We start from the raw sequence: 21,829 nt of genomic DNA, 5'->3' as shown, positions 1-21,829 counted from the left end.
CCGCACCCATCGGAGGAGAGCCATGAGTCAGTCAGGATGCAGGAGCCCGAGGGAGGCCCCACTGCCACTGCAGAGAGCAGAACACATGGCCCAGGGGTCAGCGGGCACTCGCAGCCCAGACCAGGGGCAGGTCACTTAACCTATCAGGTTTTTGTCTTGACTTGAGGCCCATTGCTAACTCTTAAAGGGTAAAGCTTTGTATTGAATGCACCAACTGTTTTAATTAATTTCCCTGCAGGTGGAAAAAGAGGCCTGTAAAAACAAAAAAGCAGAAACACAGAAAATGATAGTTCTTTTATTCTGTTAGGGGGAAAGTTATAAAATAAAACAGACAACACAGAGCTTTGTGACTCCCTCAGATAGGCAATGAACACAGGGCTACAGAAATGTAAACCAGACAGAGCTTCCAGATAATGTCCTTTTATACTACACAACTTCCAGAATACAGCAGCTCCCACATACTCTAAAGCAAAATAAAAGGAGAGTCTTCTAAAAGAATCCGTACACACTGAGGGAAGTCAGGGAAGACTTGTTCCCTGCACCCCGGGGCTGTGCAGACACTGCTCTTTCCCAGCAGAAGAGGCCAAGGCTGGTTCTACCTGGGGTTTGGCTCCACCAACTGTGATCTGTGTTCTCATTCGAATTTGCCTTCTCATTCTTCAGCAGGCTGGTGCAAACCCCTACCCCTCTCTCCCTTTGGACCCACACCCCTTTCATGTTACTAGCAGGAAATCCAGCCAAGCCAAGGGAGCCTGGCCGAATCCCTCAGATGGAGCCAACTGGCACAGGGATGGCTCCTTCCTTAGGTGCTCAAGACCCAGCCCGGCCATTTGAACAAAGGCTACAAATACAGTTTGTTAACCATCTAATACTGTCCTCCCTCTATAGGGGTTTCTGATGGGTCTGGTGACTATTCTGTCCCAATTTGTTGCTGCTGTCTTAGGGTTTTCGCAGCCTCTTATTGGTACTTCAGGCAGTGGATGCTGGGCTCATCAAAGACTCATCATCCCACCTGACTTACCCTGACAACCGCAGTTGGACAAACCCTTGACCTCCAGAATGGTGAGTTGTTCCACAGAAGGTCTGTTATCAGGAGACTAGGAGGCTCTCGGCTACCCCCAGGCTTGCCTTGAAAGGATGTGGGAGGGAGGTAGAGTCACGGGAAGGGAAGAGCAGATGTGATGTGCTGTCCTGGCAGACAAGGAGAACAGAGAGTGCAGTACGTCCTCCAGGCAGGGCTGGAGGAGAGTCTTGCGTTAAATATCTCAGGAGGATGAAGGATGGAGGTGGGTCAGGGCAGCCAGCCCAGAGCCCAGGCACAGAGGAGGTGTGAAATGTCCAGGATAAATAGAACCACGTGGGGAGGAGAAAAGCCAGCTCCATCCTCTCTCAAAAATATTTGCCAATGGCACCAAAAATATATTAATATCTATACATTTGTCATCTTAAAAAAAAAAAGGAAATAAAACCTCCTTGGCACCTTGTAGTTGATTTCTTAAAAATGAGGTGATGTGTGACCAGGCCTGCCGTGTGTGCATGCACACGCCTACAGCTGTGCACACGCGGGCACCTCTCTGCGGAAGAGCAGAGAAGTGAGATGCGCTGGGCGGGCGTCCCAGCTCCTCCACCGCTGTTGTTTGCAGGGGTGCTCTTTGCCAGTGCTCCCGACTCTGCTGTCCACAGAGGGCCAGCAGCCCTGGCCTCACCCCACCCCATACTTACACAGGCTCAGAACGGCCTCTGCCCAAAAGACAAAAATGCAAATCCAAGCAGAGTCAGTGCAGGGCCAGAGCAAGCACGCTCGCCTGGGAGCTCGAGTCTTGATCACAGGTGTTCCAGCAAAAGACCACAGTGGGTAGACTGGCCAGACAGCAGGGGGGTGACCCTCGCCCTCTTGGGGGCCCGCCCAGGCTGGGGCACCTCCGCTCAGAGGTGGTGGTTGCCCTGCAGCAGAGAGGTGACGGTGTTCTGCAGGGCCACGGCCACCTTCTTGGAGGTCTTGCGTAGCAGCGGGCTGTCAGGGTGGTGCTCCTTCAGGTGCAGGACGTGGCCCTCCTGGCTCTCAGACGTGCAGCCACACTCCTCACACACGTACAGCTTGGCCCGCCGCTCTTTGTACGCGTACTTCTGCTGCACGCCATGGATCTTCTTGAGATGCGACTCCAGGGAGCAGCGCTGCGTGAAGGCCTTGTCACACAGGCTGCATTTGTAGGGCCGCACGCCTGTAGGGAGGACACGGTCTGGCATCAGGGACCTGACTCGGGAAGAGGAACAGACAGAGGCCTGCCCAACTCCAGCTCCCCCAGTGACCTAACTGGTGAGCCACAGAGGATGTCTACTCTGAGACCCCAGGCCACTTGTGACCCAAGACGGCAGCGCTCACCGCAGTGGCCTCCGTGGGGCGGCCGGGGCTCCTCTTACCAGTGTGGGTGCGCACGTGCCTCTTCAGGTCGAAAGTGTCGTTGAAGCCCTTCCCACAGTAGGTGCAGAGGTGCCTCTTGACATCATTGTGACACTTCATGTGGCGATTTAGCATGCGCTGATAGGTGAAGGCCTTCTGGCAGATGTGGCAGGTGAAGAGGTCTCCACTGGGACTGTCCCCCAGGGTCACCTGTGGCAAGGATAGTGTTTGTGGTGGATGCCCAGGAGCTGGGGCTGCAGGTGGCAGACTGGGAGGACACATACACCAGCCCCCTCGAGGGGAGCAGTGCCCACCCCAGAGGCCACAGCTCTGTGCAGTAGGCTCATGGAGATGGGGTGGCAGGGCTAGAAGAAACCCTTGGGTCCATGGGCAGCCTCCTGCATGGTCCTGAGTCCCTTTCAAGGCTGCCATCCAGCCCCTTCTTTACCATCTCTAGAAATGGGTGGCCAACTCTCTACAGAAACAGCCTGATTCAGCAACTTTATCTTTTAGAAAGTCCTCCCTCCCCTGAGCCCAAATCTTTCTCTGTAGCTCTCTGTTCTCATTCTTTTTTAAATAATATTTATTTTTAAAATTTATTTTTTATTTTTATGGGGGAGATAGTTAGGTTTATTTATTTATTTTGGTGGAGGCACTAGGGATTGAACCCAGGACCTTGGGCATGCTAGGCATGTGCTCCACCACTGAGCTATACCCTCCCTTCCCCCACTGCCGCCTCTCTGTTCTCATTCTGCGCCTTAGGATAGGGGAAAGGGTCCACAGCGTGGCCTCTGCAGCCTTTCCAGGCTGAGGCCACCGCTGGGAGCCCAGAGTCCCCTCACAGGCCAGCCCAGCCCCTGGTCTTACTTGAGCCAGGTCTGGCATGGTATGATATGAGTTCCTTTGCCACCCTGATGACTGTCTTGTTTATAAACATTTTTCATTTTTTTGGTAATTACGGAACATCTCAAATCTGTTCAGAAGTGGAGACGTGGTCCCAGTGCTCTACCTCTGGGAATGTTTGGAGGTTACTTGTGCTTTGTGGTGGCCCTGTCGCTGGCCACTTCCCCCGAGCTCCCCGGGGCACCAGATGCACCCATCACCCTCCTGGCCTGCACTGTCAAGCCCTTTTGGGTCAGGACTCACTGCTCTGGCACATCTGCTGTCCTGTGCCCTCTGCTTTCTCTCCCCACACCCTCCCTACCCACTGGGGTTCAAGGGGTGGGGAGAAGGACCCTCAGGGGACCAGGGGTGCTGTGCTGACTCTCCGGCCAACCACCCAGCACTTATCTTAGCGGTTTCTCTCTCATTACAACAAACATTTGGCCTCTGCAGGTGAGAGAGGCAGGAACAGCATTCCACTGCCAGTTTTCTTCAGTCTTGGCACTTATGATAGCTCTCCGAGCCTTTTCACTAGATCACTGCTGGCGGGTGCTTCCAGATCCCAAAGCTTTCAGGAATGCAGACCCAGCCAGAGACAGCCCAGCTGTTCGCCTGCTCCTCGAAAGCAGGGGCACTTCCTTTCCGCTGCCGCCTGGGCTCCTTACTGCCTCTGCCGCTGAGCAGTGCATGCTCACCAGGCCCGCCCCAGATGTAAGGCTCTGCTGACAGGGTTGGAAGCACACATGGGTGAGGTGGAGACTGTCAGGCATATGCCGCAGGGGACAGTTAAGAACCGAACAGGCTCCGGCCATCACTCTTGATGCAGCACAGACGTGGGCCAGGCCCAGGTGCAAAGCTAGGCTCACTTTTCCTAGGACTTCTGTGTAAAGAGGTGTCTCCCCTTTAGGCCAGAAATGAAACTGAACAACCCCTAGAATGGACTCCAAAGGGTTAAATGTCTTTGGAATCCCACTGCCTCTTCCCACCGTGTGACATTCCACTTTAGACCCACTGCTCTTCCTTCCCACCCAACCTATGCCCAGTGAGGTTCACTTCCCTGCAGAAACCTGGACCCAGATCCAAAGCCAATCTCTGCTTAGATTTCATTTGTGCCACATCTTGTGGGCTGGACATGGGTGTACACAGGCACCCCTGATCCTCATAGACAGTGTGAAGATCAGTACCTTCATCTTGGTGCGCAGGAAGCCATGGTCTCTGCTCTGGGGGTCTGCCAAGCGGCTCACGTCTTCAGAGGGCAGCTGGGCCACCACGCAGGGCCCGGGGGCCACACTGTAGGTGGAGTCCCGAAGGCTCATGTCCAAAGCCAGAGGGCAAGAAGGGGGTTCGGCAACCGATGGCTCTGGCTCCTGGTACGGCTGTGGTGGGCAGAAGCCCAGGCTGACTGGGAGGAGAACAGCCAGGTGAGGGGCTTGGTGGAAAACAGAGGATTCAGAGGGATTTCAGGAAGGTTCCCTGGCAATGAGCTGGCTGGAACCTGGAACCTCTGTCCCACCCCTTGCAGGCATGTAGCAGAGCAGGGCTACCCACAGCCCACTGCATGCTGCACCTCCCTCCCGCCCCATTAAGGTAATTACAGGTGACGCCAGCCAAGCACCACAGCCCACAGGCCTGCCCGCTGAGTAATTTGTGTCTTAGCGGAACTGGGAGGACCGAACCTGCCCTGCCAATTATTCCTCCCGAGTTGTCTGCCTGCCCCACCTGGGCCTGTCCCTCTGGATTCCAGGCCTCAGCCACTCTCCTCAGGGACAAAGGGCACCATTGGAGGCCCTGGGCCCCAGGGACTCATCCCTGCCCCAGAAGAATCCTGGTGGTCTGGGCCACTCTGGGCCTCTCCTCCAGGCAGATTTAACTGCTGGCCTTGGGAAACTGAGTGGTCCTAACCTCTTCCTCCTCCAGGCTGGCCAGTCCCTGCTGTTGCAGCTCATCAGGGCCCCAGGCTCCCCACTCCCACTGGCCCAGCCTGGCAGGCAAACAGGCCAGGTTGGGTGGAGCAGGGAGGAGGTCAGGGAGCAGCAGGTGGATGCGGCCTAACAGTCTCCTGGGCAGCCTGCCCGGCTGTTACGCAACCCTCCCCCACAGCAGGGACCGCTCACTGTGGCACTTTGAGGGCCAGGTTCCCGCCCTCCACAAGGTGCAGGGATACCTGGCAGCCCTCTAACGTGCTGCTCCACACAGCAGACCCCCTCATGCCCTGGTCCTGATAGAGAAGAGGGAGAGTTCTCCCGAGTGGCAGAGGAGACAAGTCTCAAAGCCCACGGGGCTGAGGCAAATGATGTCGTGTTTCAATTTAGTTAGTATTTTTCTCCCAAAAAGGTTTAGCTGTATATTTAAAACCCATAAGCTAGGAAAATTTTCCAAGCCTCAGAAGGAAAAATCAACAGGGGTACAGGAAGGAAAGGATGAATGAACTTCAGGGTGAGGGCCTTAGGAGGTTGAGTTAGGGTCTCAGAATCATGACCAAGGCCCCCTGCGCCCACCGCCCGTAGCTGGTGAGACAGTGGACCAGGCCCAGGGAGGGGTGACCCCTTGCCTCCTCTCCCAGGACCCAGTGAGCAAGGCTGGAGGCAGAGGGACAGGACGTGGGGGAGGCAGAGGAACACATTAATGGAGGAAGGGTGAATATGAAGGCACCGAAGTTTCGGGAGAGGCCCCAGCTCTCGCCCCCTCAAAACACAACAAAGGTCTGACTAGGGAAGAATGCGCCTGCCCGCCACCCAAACCCGTTCTGCTGGCACTGGCGCCGTCTGTCTGTCCGTCCAAGGACTCTAATGAGCCACCTCATTCCGAGAGTTGATTCACCAGAGGCTGGCCCTGGCCTGGCCTCTCTAAGCCCTGGATGGCTGGTGTCAGGCCGGAACTCTTGGGGTCCCTCCTATCTTCCCACAGCGACAGCCCTGCGTACATGGGCTGGGGGCCGCAGGAGGGTGGGCGTGGCAGAGCGTTGGCAGCTTCTGAGGCCAGATTACCCGCAATTGGCTGAGAATTCAAAGCTGAATGACAATTTCAATTTCTCAACCCAGGTAGAAACAAACAGGAACCTCTACCCTCTTCTGTCTTTCAGTATTGGATGGCGTGAGTGTGGCTCCCAAAAGCTGGAGCCCGGCCATACCACCTGCACACGGAGCAGCAGAGGGAGGAGAGACTGCAGGTGAGGGTTAATCACTCTTGCTCCACTAGAGGGGGGTCCATGGCTAGGGTTCCAAGGATCTACGCTGGTTTAGGAGAACTGTTTCCTGTGCCTGCCTCTCTCATTCCACAGAAACCTCGAAGTGATGGTGCTGAGGAACCGGGGTCAGGGCGGGGCCTGCCTGGTCTGCCTCGTGCGGCTTCCACCCCGAGCGAGCAAGGGGCCGGTGAGGCTGGATCAGCAGCCGCATGGCTGCCAGGGTGGGGCTGTTTGCCTCATCCCACCTGCCCCGCCAAACCTGTCACCCTGCCACCCCCGTGAGCGTGCCCTGCTGTGGCCGCACGCACAGGGAGTGCTCCCGGCCGCCGCTCCTGTCACTGGGTGTTGCCGCGTGGCAGGAAGCAGAACTGGTTGGGCCCTGCTTATGCTGCTCTCTGTCCCCTAATTAGATGTTTCCGGCAAGGTAGCAGCCGCTTTGGCTACTCATTGCCCGCCCACAGCCAAAGAGTGTGGCAAGGCCAAACTGGCCAGGCCCTCTCCCTGCACCCTCGGGGGTTCCAGGGTTCCCTTCTGGTGGCCCAACTTGCCTCCACCTGGATGACGTGGCGGGCACGGGCCCAGAGCAGCTTCCCACCTGAGGGCCTTCTCTTCCCTCACCTCAGCAGACCTCCCCTTCTCTCCTGGGTTGAAAGCTCCTGGCCCAAATACTAGACAGAGTGGCAGGTCCTACTCCATCCAAGGCTTCAGGCCAGGGCTGGGCACGAGGCCTGGTGCCAGCCTCTCTGGAGAAAGCAGGTGAAGCAGATGTGAGGACACCAAGCCTCTGATACACAGGGGCTGGTGCTGACCTGGTGGGGAGGGGTTGGGGGTAACTCAGCTCTGAATCAGGGTCGGGGGAGCCCAGTGTGTTTGCCCAGCCCAGCCCAGGCCGGCATTAGGGGACTGTGCGCCCTTATCAGGAAGGGCAGGGGTCCCCCGTGCCCGTCTCCTCCCACCCCAGCAGGTCAGCTAGTAATGCCTGAAAGGAAACCAGTGCCGCCAACTGGCAGAACTGTGCAGCCCTGCAAACACAATGGGCCCATCTCTTGACCTGCCAGTTTCCATTCTGTTAGCGCCAAGTTTTCTCTCAGGCAGTATCTTTCCCCTCTTTCCCAACCGCTTTTCATATTGTGTCCGTAATGAAGTTAAAACTGTGCACCTCAGCCCTCACACCAGGGTGGCCGCCGTAACCACCACAACTAGGCTTCTGAGCAGCCAGGGGCTCCACATCCCTGAGGGACCTCATACAACACTCATGGAAAGTGAACCGCGTTAAAAAGGAACCCTGACATCAATAATGGCCACGCTTTGCTCCTGTCCTCCCTGTGCCCAGAGGACTCGTCCTCACCTGCTCTCTTTCTGGGACAAATCGTCAGGCAGGATTCTGCCTCGGGTCACCCAAGCTAGGGAGTGAGAGCTCGGCAGCTTGGGTGGCAGCACCCGGGAGACACTATGAATCCCATCTACTCACTGCCCAGCTACACTGTCCCCATCTGTGGCCTGGCTGTCTACTGTCCCAGCCTTGCTCCCTGGAGGGCACCAAGACTCGTCCTTTACTGCCAACACTTCCCCGGAATTATAAGAATAATCATCAACAGAGGCATAATCTCTCCTCTGTGCCACTCCCTCCCGCCCCCCACACATGCACTCTGGGGCCCAAAGCTGAAAGAGAGCTGCCTGGGTTCCCACACTACCTAGTCAGAGCCAGACTGAGGGAACTCCAGTCTCCGGCACCTCAGCCTGGCTGCCTCCCTGGGGTGGGCACGTGCTGATGAACTGGCAGAACACACTGCAGAGGCTCTGTCTGAAACAGGGGAGCAGGTGGTTGGGGGCCTGGAAGAGGCCCTGGGATGCTCATGGCTGGGAGCATATCATTCAGCTTCCAGGCCTTGTCTACCCTCAAGTGCCTTCCTGGCCTTTCCTCAAGCTTCCTCTTCAGTCCGGGAGATGGAATTTAACTCCTGGATACAGATGCCTGGGTTCATTCTCAAGAAACCAGCATTACTCTACTCCCTGCACTCCAAAGTCAATACTGGCAAAACAAAGCAGAAACACCAGGGGAAATGTGGCGGGGGGCCTCAGGTGTGGGCTCTTGGACCTTGAGGGCCCAAATAGGTGGCATCTTAAACATGACCCCTTTCAATGCTCCCAGCATGAGTAGAGCCATCTTCCACCCTTGCAGCCTTCCAGCCCCTGTGCCCACTTCTGGGCTTTTCCCTCAGCTTTGGGAGGAGAGTGAGGCCCAGGGGACTGAGGATAGGAAACCTCTAGAACTGTGCCTCAGGGAGAGAGGCTGGAGTGCTGGTCAGACTGGGGCCCAGGGCTCTAAGTCAGTAAATGCTTTCTTTCCGGGCACTCTCTGCCACTTTAAGGGTCTCAGAGGGCCCTGGTGGGAAGGTCAGACCTTAAATGCTTTGCTCCCCAGCCCTCCCGGTGCCTCTCCCAGTGGGACCGGACGGAGTCAATGCTTAGCTGGTCACAACGTGCTGAGTGTGTGAGGTGGGGTGAAGGAAACGTGCCCAGCCGGCTCCTGGGGTCACGGTCGGCTGGTGATGGAATGGCCCAGCCAGGGGACAGGCCACCACGAAACACACTCCCCACTCTCCAGCCATCTGAGGCACCCGAGCGTGGCCTGATAACATTCCCCTTCTCATTTCCAAAAGCTGTGGGAAAACTCTCCAGTGAGCCACTTGGCTTTTAAAGGCAAAAGCAAGTTCTTTGACTTCTCCTCTTTGCTGGACCCCCACAGGACTCTCTCTGGCAAATTCTCACCTGCACCTCCAGGTCAGACCCCACCCAACATCAAGGATGATTCTGCAGAGTGAGCAGCTCCCCTCACCTGGACAGCAACAGCAGGTGCACAGACCACCCAGACACCCGCCTCCTCACCTGAGGGGTCAGCCCCTGGGGTACAGGTCACCCCCACCACTCCCACTTTGGCCACCAGAACTGTGGTGGGGAAAATCACTAGGACGCAAGGAAGTCAATGATTTGAACAAGCGGAATTTCTTTGTCCTTTGTAAAAGTCACCACATGATCTGTTACTGATTGGGATGTGAAATAAAACTAAAAATAACAGCACATTGAATCTCAGGCAAGGCTCTGCTCACCTTTAACACAGTCCAAGTTCAGTTTATCAGATCCCAAGGAGCAGCTAAGCAGCAGGTCAAACTCAAGTGAGGGAGGAGGCAGGAGCAAGGAAGGGGGACGGCGTCCCTCACCCCTCACAGGGCTCTTGTGGAGGTGCACCACCAGTCAACTCCCCAGGGAACTTGGAGGAGCAAGAAACTATACACAGAATCTGGGGCCCACACCGTGATCCACCTCAGGTGAGGAAACAGCTCACTTCCGTTTTTGTCAGTTTCTCTACTGGAGTTATCAGGACTTCTGGCACATTCCCTTGTTTTAAGGAGGCTGCCGAAAGGGGCCTAGGCGCCTGAGATAAAGTTAAGCTGTGAAACCTCCCGCCAGGGCCATAGGCCATAGGATGCTGACATGTCAGGCCACAAAGACCTCACCACTCCAGCCACTGTCTCCAACAATTTATTCAGGAGAGAAACTGAGGCAAGAGCCCTCACAGGGCCCCTACCGCCCTCATTTCACCACTTTCCTTCAAGGCCTGGGGCGGTGCCGGGGAGCCTGCAGATCAAGGGTCAAAGTCGGTTGGTTAATTACAACCTCTCCCCCATTGGAGGCGCTGGGTAGGGTGTTCAGCGCACCCCGGCCCCACCCGCAAGGCCTGGGGAGGGGGAGTCCGAAGGAACTGGCTAGCTCCTGACGGAAGATTCTGTTGGGGGTCGGGGAGGACAGAAGGAGCAGAAGAGTTCTCGGGACTAATGAGGAATATGACCCTGTAGAAAGAAACAACTGGGGTTACTTATTCAAAATTGACTCGGACGCCGTCAAGGCGTCTTCCGCAAAGAAACGGTGCAACCCGCTTCCCTGGGGCCTGGTTCCCTGGCTGTGGGGTGGGCTCCTTAAAACCACTTTCAGCTCAACGGTGTCCTCTGCAAGATTGAAGGAAGTGCGTTTCTAATCGAGATAAGACATGATTCCACCTTTGTCTTCAGGGCTAGTGGGGTGCAGCCGGGCGCCGTCCCCAGAGCCTCTGCGCTCCCCACATCTGGGAGCTCCCCGCCGGCCGGATCCTCACCGCGACCTTCTGGCCACCAGTATGGTGTGTGAGAGGGAGAGTCAACGAAGGTAGCTTAAACTTTGGGTCTTATCTTACATTTTTTTTAAAACACATATCAGCCGAAACTCCAGCTCCCTGCCCCCAAAGTGGCATCGCTCCAGTGCCCTTCTTCGGCCTCATAAAAGTCCCGGCTTTCTAGATTTACGACGCGAGAGTGGAGGGTCGCCTGAGCGGTGACACACCCCGTTGCCTCCCCTGCGCCGCGGCTTGGGTCGGCGGAGAGGAGGGCGGCACCGCGCGGGCTCGCGCGCCTCAGAACCGCCTGTCCCCCGCCCCGCCGCGGGGCCTGGGAACGGCGGTTGCCCCCACCTAACGGCCCCCGCCCCCACCTGCCGGCTCCTTCCGCCGGCCCTGCCCTCCCCTCCCCCCGCGCCCGGGGTCGGCCGCGCCGCGGGCTAACGGGGCCGCGGCCGCTTAAACATTAAATCGGGCGCCCCAACTGCGCCGGCCGCCCGGCTCCGCGCCACTGAGCCCCGCGCGCCCGCCGCCTCGACGAGGCCCCGCCGCCTGCTCGTTCGGGCCGGGCGCCTCACCTGGCACGTAGATTTCGCCGCGCTCCTCGTCGGGGAGTTCGCTCCAATTCCTCTTGCACGTGGAGACGCACGGCTTCTTCACCAGAAACGCGCGGGGCATTTTCGAATCCTTCTCGCCCGGCACCGTCCGCTTCCGTAACTAGAGCCGGAGCCGTCCCACCTTTCCCGGGCCGGGCTGGAGACGGGCTGGGGGAGGAGGGCAGGTCGGGGACGAAGTCGCCGAAGCGCCCGACGTTCCGCCGAGAGGCCGTGTCCGGGACTGCGCGCGCCCGTTTCAACTACGCGGAGCTGTCGCCGTCCTCCGTTCGAATGAGGTCGCTTGCAGCCAGGTGCACCCGGCGGCTGGGGAAGCGGCAGGTAAGCGTCTCCCGGCGCGACTGGCGTCCCCCGCGGCCGCTCGGGAAGTCTTAAAGTGCGAGCCGGCCGGACGGGTTCACGCTTTATTGGCTCGCGGCGGCGTGTGTTGGTGGCTGGGGCGGGGAGGGGGTGATCTGAACTAATTAGCTTGGAGTGGCCCGGGGAGCGAAGGCGCATGCGTTGGGAAATAACGGTGACAACCCACCTATTTGTTACCTGTCGAACCGGTTTCCATTCCGCTGCCGGTGAGGTGGCCTCGCGGCCTGGGCGGGGTGGCCGGGCGGGGGCGGGGGCCGCCGCCCTTCGGGTACCTCCCAGCGGGAATGCTAGCGTTCGCCAACTGGAGTTTCGGAGTTTCGGAGGGAGCAGAGGAGAGGAGGGAGGGGAAGGGGCAACGTTATTTGGCGCTTACACGCTCTGCGGGTGATGAAGTGAAACTCGCCCGACTGGGCCCAGCCGGGTCGGCGCGCCCCGGGCGCCTGGGGAGGCGCGAAGCCGTCGGGCGGAATGGGCGGCCCGGCCCACACTTGTTGAACCGGGCCTGGACCCAGGCGGCCCCGGGTCTTAAAGGCCTGGCTGAGCAATTCGTGGTTCAGCCCAGAGGTATTTGCTGGTGGCTGGCTCCGTGCGGGAAGGCACGCGGCGACGTAGGAGCGCGCAGGCCAGAACGCACCAGGCTTCAGCCCAAAGCAGGGAGCACCCTGCCGGCCTGGGCGCGGAGACCTGCCCAGAGCCCTCCTTTTGGCCAGGGAAGTGTGGAAGGCTTCGTGGAGGAAGGGACGTTTAAACCGCTCTGAGTCCGCCATGATCCCGAAAGACCCCAGCGCCTTAGTTATTGGGGCTTACATTCCCCTCGCCCCAGAGACCTCGTCTTTGTCCCAAATGGCCGGATTTCAGGTGCAGCAAAAGTGGAGGTTAGCCGAGGGCAGAGGCTGCAGGCTTAATCTGCTTTGCCCGGCTGCAGCCACAGCAGGCAGAGAGCTCGTGTCTTACCCTCATCGCGTACCCTCGGCTGAGGTTCAGCCTGGGACCCTCCCTCCAACCATTCATCGTGCTCTGCCCAGTCCCCAGGCCCAGCCTCCTGGAGTGAGGCCCCACCTTCCTAGGAAGCTGAGGAGCACTTGGTGGCTTCCATGAGGCACAGTAATTTAACTGTGAGCGACCCTTTGGCCACTGGGCTTCTCTTACCAGATGACCTAGTAAGGGCAGAGATGGGACCCTTTCCTCTTTTTAGCTCTCCCCCTTCCCCCTTGTAAAATAAACTAATATTTCAGAGTCCCTACCACACACACCTTTCTCACATATTGAATGTTTGCTGGAACAGATTAGGAGGAAATGAATCTGATAAATGAATTCACATAGTTCAAAAGTCAGGAGTCAAAAGAGAAGCAGCCTGCTTATGGTGGACTTCCAGGCATCCTAGTGGAAGAGGATAGTTTTTCAAGGGGGAGGGAGGCTTCCAGGGGCCCTTTCCAACTTTCCCCATCCCCCACAGTAAGTCTGTGGCGCACCCCCTGGGTGGGTGGGGAAAGCGTGGGCTTTGAGGGCAGATGGGCCTCCTCCTGTATTCCTTTTTGGAACCTGTGAGTTTGGCCAAGGGGCTTTCCTTCCAGCTTATATCCTTGTCTGTCGCCTGAGAATCCTATCAACTACTTCCCGGGGCCACCATGAGAGTGCTGTGAGCTCTGGCAGGGGTCCTAATGTTTGCCACATTCCTTCCTTTCCCAGGGCTCTGCCTCCTGTAGCCAGCACTTCCCTTGTCAGCCCTCCACTCTTACCCTGGACCTTTTCATCCAGTTGGCCTTAAGTGAGCACCTACTCCTTGCTTATCTTTTGAATAAATCCTGGGGAAATAAGATAGACCATTTAGGAGAAAGGTAAATTTAGTTCGTTCCTTTAACAAATATTTATTGGGCATTTTGGTTGTACCAGACCAGTCAGGGATTAGTACATAGTAGGTGCTTACTGGAAACTGATGTAGTCTTCATGGATGATGGCAGACACAGAGGCAGCCTTTCTCATTGGGGGAGTAACTCAAATGTCTCCCCTTGTGGAAAGAAAGTCACACAGTGTATGGATTGAGGCCCCAGGAGGGAGGGATATTCGTCCATGCTGTCCACTGCTGTGCCTCCGGCATCTACAACCCTGCCTGCCACTGAGGGGGTTGGCAATAAGTATTTGTTAAATGAATGAATATCCTGTTTCTTGACTCATGTGACTCATTCAGCCTTTCATGCTCCAACTTTTGCTAGAAGCATAAATATAAAGCAAATGTCTTTATTCTAAGGAAAACTATAGTGCAAACTCAGTGATAAGGGGCAACTGTCAGGGGGAGACAGGGGAGTGGAGGGACCATGGAGACTGTGCCTATGGAAGGAACCAGTGAGAAGTATGTCATTCGAGCACAGAAACCAACATTGCCACATTCATCCATTTCCCAAGAGAAGCTGGAAATCCAGATTTGTATGTGAAATCTACCAATTTTTAAATGTTAACTCAACCTTTTCTAAAACATGGAATGAGTCACATAAAATACGTGAGGCAGATTTGACCGCTAGGCTGCTGGTGTGGTTCACAGGTAGCTCAAGAACCAGACAATTTGTGAAGCTGGGTAAACATGGAGCTGAACTATGAGCCCCATAAGGACAGGCGCCTTCTGCTCTGTTCACAGAGTGCAGGTTCGATACCATTCCTTCCTTCCTTAATTCAGTTGACAAACATTTATTGAATACCTACTGTATGCTAGCACTGGGTGTTCTGTGGTGCAAGGCAAGCAAAGAAATAAGGCAACTATTAGTGTGATGCGGGACATTTAACTGGTGATGGGATGGTGACAGTTGAGGGGTGCTGAGATCTGAATGAGGGGTAGGAGCCAGCTGTGCAGAGCAGGGAAGAGCCTGACCCATTCCTGGGACAGAAGGCACAAAGGCCCCAGAGTAGGAGTGAGCCATGTGTGTGATGAACTAAAAGGCGAGGTAGGTGGCTGCACTGGGAGAAGAGGGGTGGGGAGGCTGTAGGAACTGAGGTTGGAGAGGCAGATTGGCCATATCATGTGAGGCTCAGTGTGGTGGGAAGCCTGGGGGTCTGCTGTGGGGAGAGTGGAGTGTGCTAGCACCCTGATCCAAGCCCCTGTTGCACCTCACCTGGCCCGTGTAACAGCTGCTTGATCAGCCTCCCAGACTCCAACCCCCATCCAGCCAGCTGTCTCCGCTCAGCACAAACCCTCCAGTGGCTCCCATCCCAAATGAATAAAGTCCTTGGGGCCTGGCGTGCTCTGGGCCCTGCTGGCCTCTGACCCCATGCCTCTTCCCGCTGCTCATTCCCCGAAGCCACACTGCTCGCCCTCTGTCCACTGAGCAGGACAAAGCCTGTTCCCAGCGCAGGCCTCTCCGCTGCTCCTTCTGCCCGGAACACTTTTCCTACTTGATGACTGGCTCTCTCTCGTCCCTCAGGTTTCAGCCGTATGTGCCCCCTTCCAAGAGGGCTCTCTGCCCACCCTGGCAAAATCCTGTCCCCCGTCACCTCTATCCCTTTACCCTATTTTATTGGGGGTTTTTTTTTTGGCAGCATCTTTTATTCCAGGAAATTTTGATTTGTTTTATTTGTCTATTCCTGTCTCCCCCAGTGTAAGTTCTGTACGTGAGGGACATCGTTTAACGCCATTTTAAGTAGCTTTATTTGGGTACCATTCACATACCATAAACTTCACCCTTTAAAAGTACACAGTTCAGTGGTTTTTAGTATCTTCACAGAGCTGTGCAGCAACCATCATCATTGTCTTCCAGAACATCTCATAACCCAGAAGAAACCCCCTACCCATTAGCAGTCACCCTCCATTCCTCCCAACATCTAGCCCTTGATACCCACTACTCTGCTCTCTATGGATCTGTGTATTGATGTGTTCTTTTTAAAGCATCCCTGTATCCCCAGTGTGCAGTGCTATGAGGATGAGTTATCTCCCATTTTACAGATGAGAAAACTGAGACTCAGGACCCCTTTGGGAAACTGACTTGCCCTTTTACAAGCCTTGTGACTAGTGTCTCCCCAGAACTAGGCTGCACTGAGGAGGATGGAAACTCAGCACAAAGAGAAGGAATGAGTTGTGGGCATTGAGTGAGGAGTTCCCTGCTCAGCCGCCTGGCTACAGCCCATACCTGGGCCCTCTTGGCTGGGAAGTCACTCTTAGGGGTGGGTTTGCTGGCTGCAGATTCAGGGAACACTCATGTCCTCAGTGTTGGTGGGCTGAGCTCAATTTTATAATTTTATTGCCTGGCCTGTGCTGGGGACAGACCAGCACTCCCCCTGCCCTCAGGGGAGCAGACATCTGGGCAGGCAGGTGAAGGCTGAGGGCAGCTGGTATGAGCCACAAGTCAGGAGTAGCAAGGAGCTGAAGTCCAGGCTGCACCCTTTAGGGGCTCTGCGACTTTGGGCAAGTGACTGCACCTTTCTAGGACTCCCTTTCCTTATCTGTGAATGGTATCCATCCTCGGGTACCTCAGAGTGCTATGAGCCTCAGTGGATCCACATGGATGCTCCCACCACAGCACTGGGAACTACACCTGGGTTCCCTCCCTCCAGACCCTGGGCCCCAAGAAGCCAAGGCTCAGAAAGGCTGGCGGCTGTCAGAGGCTGAGCTGGGGCCAGAGCCAGCATCATATTTCCTGACCCTTTGAAGCCTGTCCCCTCAATTGTAAAAGGGGTTTAATAACCATTCCTCCCTCCCTGTAAGTGGAAAGGGCTGGGGATGTGCAGTTATCAGCACCCTCTGGGCCTCAGACAGGGAAACCAGACAGGCTCCTTGTTACCCCCAAGCTGCCTTCCCTCCCAGGGCTGCTGTCATCCTGCTCTCTTTCATCTTAGGTTTAATTAGCCAGGCAGCCCCACCCCACAGCCTCTCAGGCAGGAGTCATCACTCCCATTTTATAGGTGGGGAAACTGAGGCACCTAGAGGGAAGTAGTTTGGGGCTGCCGCCTGTGAGTCAACTGTGGAGCCAGGGCCCAGTGGAGCTGGGACTGGGTTTTCTAGCTGGACTTGTCCCTCAGGGTGGTTTCCTGTCTCCATCTCCTTGGCGCCCTGGGCACCCAGAGAGCCTCTATTCCAGCTCTCTCTACTCCACCATTCCCTACCACCTCCCATCTGGAGGGTAGCAGGATGGGGTAGGGAGGGGCCTGCCAAGCCTAGTTGGCAGTGGCTAGCATGGTGGCTCAGGCCTGTTTCATCTTCAGAGCCACCTAATTAGAGCCAGAGGCAGTACTCAGACCAGCGGCCTGTGGGTGTGGGGTCTGGACGCCCAGGGTTCTGTGCCCTGGAAATGGGTGGTCAGTGGGGCATCTGCAGCCTGGATCCCAGGCCCAAGAGAGGCTGCTAGGTGAGCCCCAGGTCCAGCCCGCTGAGTGCCCCCAAAGAGCCCTAATCCAGCCCTCTGTAAGTCAAGAGCACTGTGACGGGCGGGCAATGCTTGGCCCTTGATCTCGTTTCCCAGTCCGTGCTAGGCATACTGTGGGCCCTGTGACTGGTTAGGCCCTGCCAGTCCGCACGTCTGCATCCCATTGTTTTCCGGCTTCATCGCGGCTTGTGGCCTGGCCCCGCCAGCTTTACCCTGGCCTGGATGCGGCGACCCTAGCCGACCGTCGGCGCGGCCTCCGGCAAAGGTCAGCAGCTTCCGCCTGCCATGGCCTCAGCGCCGGCCCCGCGCCCCGAAGCCGGGCAGGTGGGGGGCCTGGATTGGCGTCGGAGAAGCGAAGCCAAGCCCTGCGGCGCCCGCCCGACCGGTTCAGCCAGGCCCGCGGCGCGCAGTGCCTGCGGGCACCCGGGGCTGCACCCTGAACACCCCCCAGCGGCCACACTGGGAGCCCCAAGTACTCTCAAACCGCGTCATCCCCGGGGCCGCTGGCTGCTGGCGCGCTGGTTGTCACCCTCAGCAACCTGGTGGGCGTGGGCCGGGCCGGGGCCGCTGAACACCGGAGGGCCCTGGGACTGCAGCCCGCGCGCGGAGGGGACCCCGGCATTCGGGAGCTCGGGCCCACCCAACTCCACTGCCTCTGCCCCGGCCTGCGGCGGTTTCGGGCGAGGGGGGCCCGAGCGCAGCGGGACAGTTACTCAGCCCCAGCGAAACCGGCGAGTCGGCACCTGCCTGCCGGGAGGGCGGGTGAGGCGGCGGCCCCGTTACGGCCCCGCCCCCGGAGCCCGCCCCGTCTCCACCGCCCACGCGCCGTGCGCCCCGCCCCGCCCCACCCCGCGCCGCCCGCCCGGAAGGAGCCGGCCGGCCTGCCTGAGCGCCAGAGGCCGCTGAGTCAGGCGGGGTGAGAGCGGCCGACCCGTTACCGTGGGCGCCGGGGGCCGGGGCGGCGCTGTGGTTTCGGTGCTGGCTGCGGTTGGGCAGACTAATGTGCTCTCCGCACGCATCCCCGTTCAAGCGGCCCGCCCAGCCCCTCCCCGAGCTCCTCCCCTGCGGGGACCCTGGCGGTCTGCCCCAGCGTCATCCCCGAAGGCTTTCGGTTTCATCTTGGGACCCGGGTGCGGGGTCCCCGCTGGCGTCTGCGCGTGGCCGACGGCGTCTAGGGTCGGCTTGGCGGCCCTGGCGTGATGGTGGCTCCTTCGGGGTTGAAGCAGGGACTCGCGCGCCCTCTTGCGGCCTTGGGTCCCCGCGCATCTCGAGGCCGCGGGTCTGATCCTCCCTCCTCCTCTCTGTAAGGACCTGCGTGCCTGACGATGGGGCCCCTGAGCCGGGAAAACTGGGCCCAGCGCGTGGCTACCTTCCGGGCCAGCCCGTCCGCCTTCATGGCAGGTCCCGAGGGTGAGGATCTGGGTCGTGACCTGCTGAGCGACTTGAGGAGTGAGAAGCTGAGCGAACAGACTAAGGTAGGCCCCATATGTGACCCCTGCCTTGGCCCATGTGGTCACCGCAGCCTATCGTGCCCTAAATCTCAACTCCATGATTCCCACCCAGATCCCTCCATCCCCAGGTTTCTTTGCTGTCTCTGAGCTTGGAGTACCCAGCCCAGCTGTGGCCGGACGCCCCTGCCGCCGAAGCAGCCGCCACCTCCCTGTTGGATACCCTGGTTCTTCTACACCCGCGGCCCTCGGCTCTGCGGCGGCCCCTGCTGCTGGCGGCCACCACAGCCTTGGCGGCAGGAGGTGCGCTGGGCCCCACCTCGGGAGCCTCCCGCCGGCTCTTGCCCCTGCTGCTTGGCTTGGCCGCGGGCCGCGACCTGGGGCGAGGTTTTGGCCCGGCCTCGGAACAGCGCCCCCTGCAAGCCACAGCGTGCGAGTGCCTGCGGGAGCTGGAGAGCTGCAAGCCTGGGCTGCTAGGGGGCTGCCTGGGGTTGCTGCGGGGCCTGATGGGGCAAGAGGGCCCCATCCAGCCACTCAGCCTGCTGCTGGCACTTGCTCTGCGAAACACCTTGGTGATAAAAGCCAAGGCCAGGGCCGGCCTGCAGGGCCTGCTCGTGGCTGGCAACTCTCCCACTGAGGGTAGTCCCTGGAACTGGACACTGGCTGAGGAGGGTGATGCCCACATTCAGCCCCACGCCCCCAGTTGGTCAGCAGCTGAGGAGGGGGAGTGTGGTCTTGCTGTTCTAGAGCCCAGTCCTGAGGAGGCCCGGGAGCTGCGGGCTGCTGTGGCCCAACTTCTGGACACCTCCTACCTGCTCACTCCTGCAGCCCAGGCCCAGCTTCTGTGGCTGCTGGGCTGGGCCGTGAGGGGTCTTCGGGGACAGCCACCAGTGCTCTTCAAACCACAGCTGGTACGGCTGCTGGGCACAGCACAGCTGACGCTGCTGCATGCCGTTCTGGCTCTCAAGGCGGCCTTTGGTGAGGCGCTGTTCACGGCCCAGGATGAGGCCTTGCTGCTTCGCCGGCTCACCCTGGCTGCCCAGCACCCAGCCCTGCCCCTGCCCGCCCATCTCTTCTACCTGCACTGCCTCTTGAGCTTCCCTGAGAACTGGCCACTGGGCCCCACAGGAGAGGAGGCTGTTCCATTGCTGCTGGGGTCCCAGTTGTGCCGTGGCCTCCTGCCCAGTCTCCTGCATGACCCGATGGCCCTCCTGGCCCGCCTGCATCTGCTGTGCCTGCTCTGTGTGGAAGACGAAGAAAAGGAGGAGAAAGGCCAAGATCAGAGCCTCCGGTGCTACCTGGAGGAGCTACTGGCTGGCCTGCGGCAGAGGGCAGCCCTGAATGGGGGCCCCCGGGCCTTGGCCATTCTCTGCTTCCAGGCCTCATATCTAGTTGTTTGCTGCCTGGCTGGGCAGCCTATAGTCCTGACACCCTTGACCCACGGACTGGCCCAGCTGTACCGAGCCCAGCCCGCACTGGCTCCCCATTTTGTAGATCTCTTGGATCGGGTGGGCCCTGAGCTGGGGGAGCCCTTGAGGGTGGCCTTGCGGCAGGAGGTGGTGTCCAGGCCAGGCAAGGATGAGGTCCTTCGTTGGCACCTGCAGATGCTGGCAAAGGTGGCAGATGAGGATGCCCAGAGTGCCACCCTCAGCTTCCTGCAGGCTGCGGCTGCCCACTGCTTGGACTGGGGCCTTCAGCAGGCCCTACTACAGGTCTGCCGGGCCCTGCTGCGGGCAGGTGTCGGGGGAGGCCTGGCTGACTTGCTGCAGGTGCTGGCCAGGCAGCTGGAGGACCCTGACGGGCGGGACCATGCTCGCCTTTACTACATCCTCCTGGCCCACCTGTCAGGGCCCAAGCTGGGGATGGCCTTGGGTCCCTCACTTGCTGCACCTGCACTGGCCTCTTCACTCGTAGCTGAGAACCAGGGCTTTGCTGCGGCATTGATGGTGCAGGAGGCCCCAGCCCCAATTCGGCTAAGCATAGGTCCCCGCAGAGCTGAGGGACCGGTCCCAGTGCTACAGCTCCAGGTGGAGGTGCTGGAGCCAGTGTATTCGCTGGAGCTGCGCTTCCATGTGGAAAGACAGCTCTATGCACCTGTAGGGGCTGTCCACGTGCCCTGCCTATGCCCTGGCCGCCCCACCAGCCCTCTCCTGCTGCCTCTGCAGCCCCGACGCCCAGCTCCCACAAGGCTGGATGTGCGCGCCCTGTACACCACACCCACTGGCCTCACCTGCCATGCTCACCTGCCACCCCTGCCTGTGAACTTTGCTGATCTCTTTCTGCCTTTCCCCCAGCCTCCTGAGGGGGCTAAGGTGGGCTTCTTTGAGGAGCTTTGGGACTCCTGCCTTCCAGAGGGCACCGAAAGCCAGTTGTGGTGCCCTCTTGGGCCGCATGGGCTGGAGGCCTTGGTGTCCTGCCACCTGGAGCCCTTTGTGGTGGTGGCTCAGGCCCCTACTAGCTACTGCATAGCTATCCGTCTGCCCCCAGACTCAAGGTTGCTGCTGCGGCTGGAGGCAGCCCACGCGGACGGAGTGCCTGTGGCCCTGCGGACTGATGACTGGGCTGTGCTGCCCCTGGTGGGAGCCTATCTCCGTGGGCTGTCAGCTGCTGTCTGAGCCCTGGGGGCAGGCCAGGTGGGAGCAAGACTGGCCTTTGCAGGCTCTTGCCCAAGAAGGGCTGCTGAGAGCCAGGATACAGTCCTGTAGCTCCTTTCTTTAAAAAAACTTATATTTGCTAATGACCCTCACTGGCTTGTTTTCTTTTGGGCGCTGGTTGGGGACAGGCACACTGGGTGGGGGTTAGAGGCTCCAGGAAAGCTTCCAGACTAGGAGCCCCCAGACTGCAGGGCATGCAACTTCCTTCCTTCCCAGCTAAAGTAGGGGATTCTCTAGAATCCCTGCCCAGAAGGCAGGAGCAAAGATATCCAAGTCTCTGCTTCCCAGAAAGGGTCTGGCTTTGCCCAAAACCACCCAGCAATTTAGGAGTGAGGCTGAAGCTGGACTTCAGCCTTCTGACCTGTGAGCCAGTGCTTCACAACTCCAGAGATCTGCAGGGTCTCTGCATAGGGTGCTCAGGCCAGATAGGACGATGGGCCAGTGGGCAGAAACAGGCAGCTGCAGTGGCCTGATGTCCCGTTCCCTAGAGAGGGGGCCTCCCCAGGCTGTGTTGCTTGGCACCAGCTCTAGAAAGGGCCTGCTACTATGGTTTGGGGGCTGAAGGAGGGGGCCCCATGATCTGGGCTAACAGTCAGCTGACTTTTCCTCACCCTAGCCCCTAGGAAACCCAGTCTGTTGACCTAGGAATCTTCCCAGGTGAGGAGAACTAGTTCCCTTAGTTCTTTCTCAAATATGAGTTACTTAGGGTTCAGATGTATTGAGGCCAACTCTGCTGCCAGGCACCGAGCTGTTTTTCACATCCATTGCTTCATTTCATCCTTGCA

The 21,829-nt window shown here is 58.4% G+C and overlaps 3 protein-coding genes across 6 annotated transcripts in view; 2 read left to right on the top strand and 1 right to left on the bottom strand.

Annotated features, from left to right (window-relative positions):
* LOC107034800 (uncharacterized) overlaps window positions 1-9,551 on the top strand; it is a 35,947-nt gene extending 26,396 nt beyond the window's left edge. Inside the window, exons 5-7 of one of the 3 annotated variants that reach the window (XR_012076812.1) lie at window positions 944-1,062; window positions 6,366-6,452; window positions 9,220-9,551. Coding sequence is in view for 1 of the 3 variants with exons in the window: in XM_072970322.1 (XP_072826423.1) it covers window positions 6,366-6,452; window positions 6,526-6,657; window positions 9,220-9,518 (518 nt within the window). In the remaining 2 variants the exon portion in view is untranslated. Of the gene's footprint in view, window positions 1-943; window positions 2,318-6,365; window positions 6,453-6,525; window positions 6,658-9,219 lie in introns of all 3 variants that reach the window. The other 2 variants (XR_012076811.1, XM_072970322.1) reach the window with 2 other exon arrangements.
* On the bottom strand, window positions 276-11,655 carry OVOL1 (ovo like transcriptional repressor 1). 2 transcript variants are annotated; one of them, XM_031690899.2, is made up of 4 exons: window positions 11,199-11,655; window positions 4,468-4,681; window positions 2,422-2,611; window positions 276-2,222 (listed from the first exon to the last, which is right to left on the bottom strand). In XM_031690899.2, the coding sequence occupies exons 2-4, from the start codon at window positions 4,597-4,599 to the stop codon at window positions 1,927-1,929; spliced, it is 618 nt and encodes a 205-aa protein (XP_031546759.1). In that variant the 5' UTR covers window positions 4,600-4,681; window positions 11,199-11,655; the 3' UTR covers window positions 276-1,926. The 2 variants fall into 2 exon arrangements, with proteins under 2 accessions (XP_031546759.1, XP_006216777.1); XM_006216715.4 differs by having other exon boundaries at window positions 4,468-4,685; window positions 11,199-11,650.
* Window positions 11,656-17,781: 6,126 nt separating this feature from the next.
* On the top strand, window positions 17,782-21,131 carry AP5B1 (adaptor related protein complex 5 subunit beta 1). Its single transcript, XM_072970317.1, has 3 exons — window positions 17,782-17,858; window positions 18,251-18,417; window positions 18,522-21,131. The coding sequence occupies exons 2-3, from the start codon at window positions 18,268-18,270 to the stop codon at window positions 21,003-21,005; spliced, it is 2,634 nt and encodes an 877-aa protein (XP_072826418.1). The 5' UTR covers window positions 17,782-17,858; window positions 18,251-18,267; the 3' UTR covers window positions 21,006-21,131.
* Window positions 21,132-21,829: the final 698 nt, after the last annotated feature.

The sequence above is a fragment of the Vicugna pacos genome, chromosome 10 (assembly GCF_048564905.1).
Source record: "Vicugna pacos chromosome 10, VicPac4, whole genome shotgun sequence".
Taxonomy (NCBI): domain Eukaryota; kingdom Metazoa; phylum Chordata; class Mammalia; order Artiodactyla; family Camelidae; genus Vicugna; species Vicugna pacos.
This window is presented reverse-complemented; position numbering and strand designations above follow the sequence as displayed.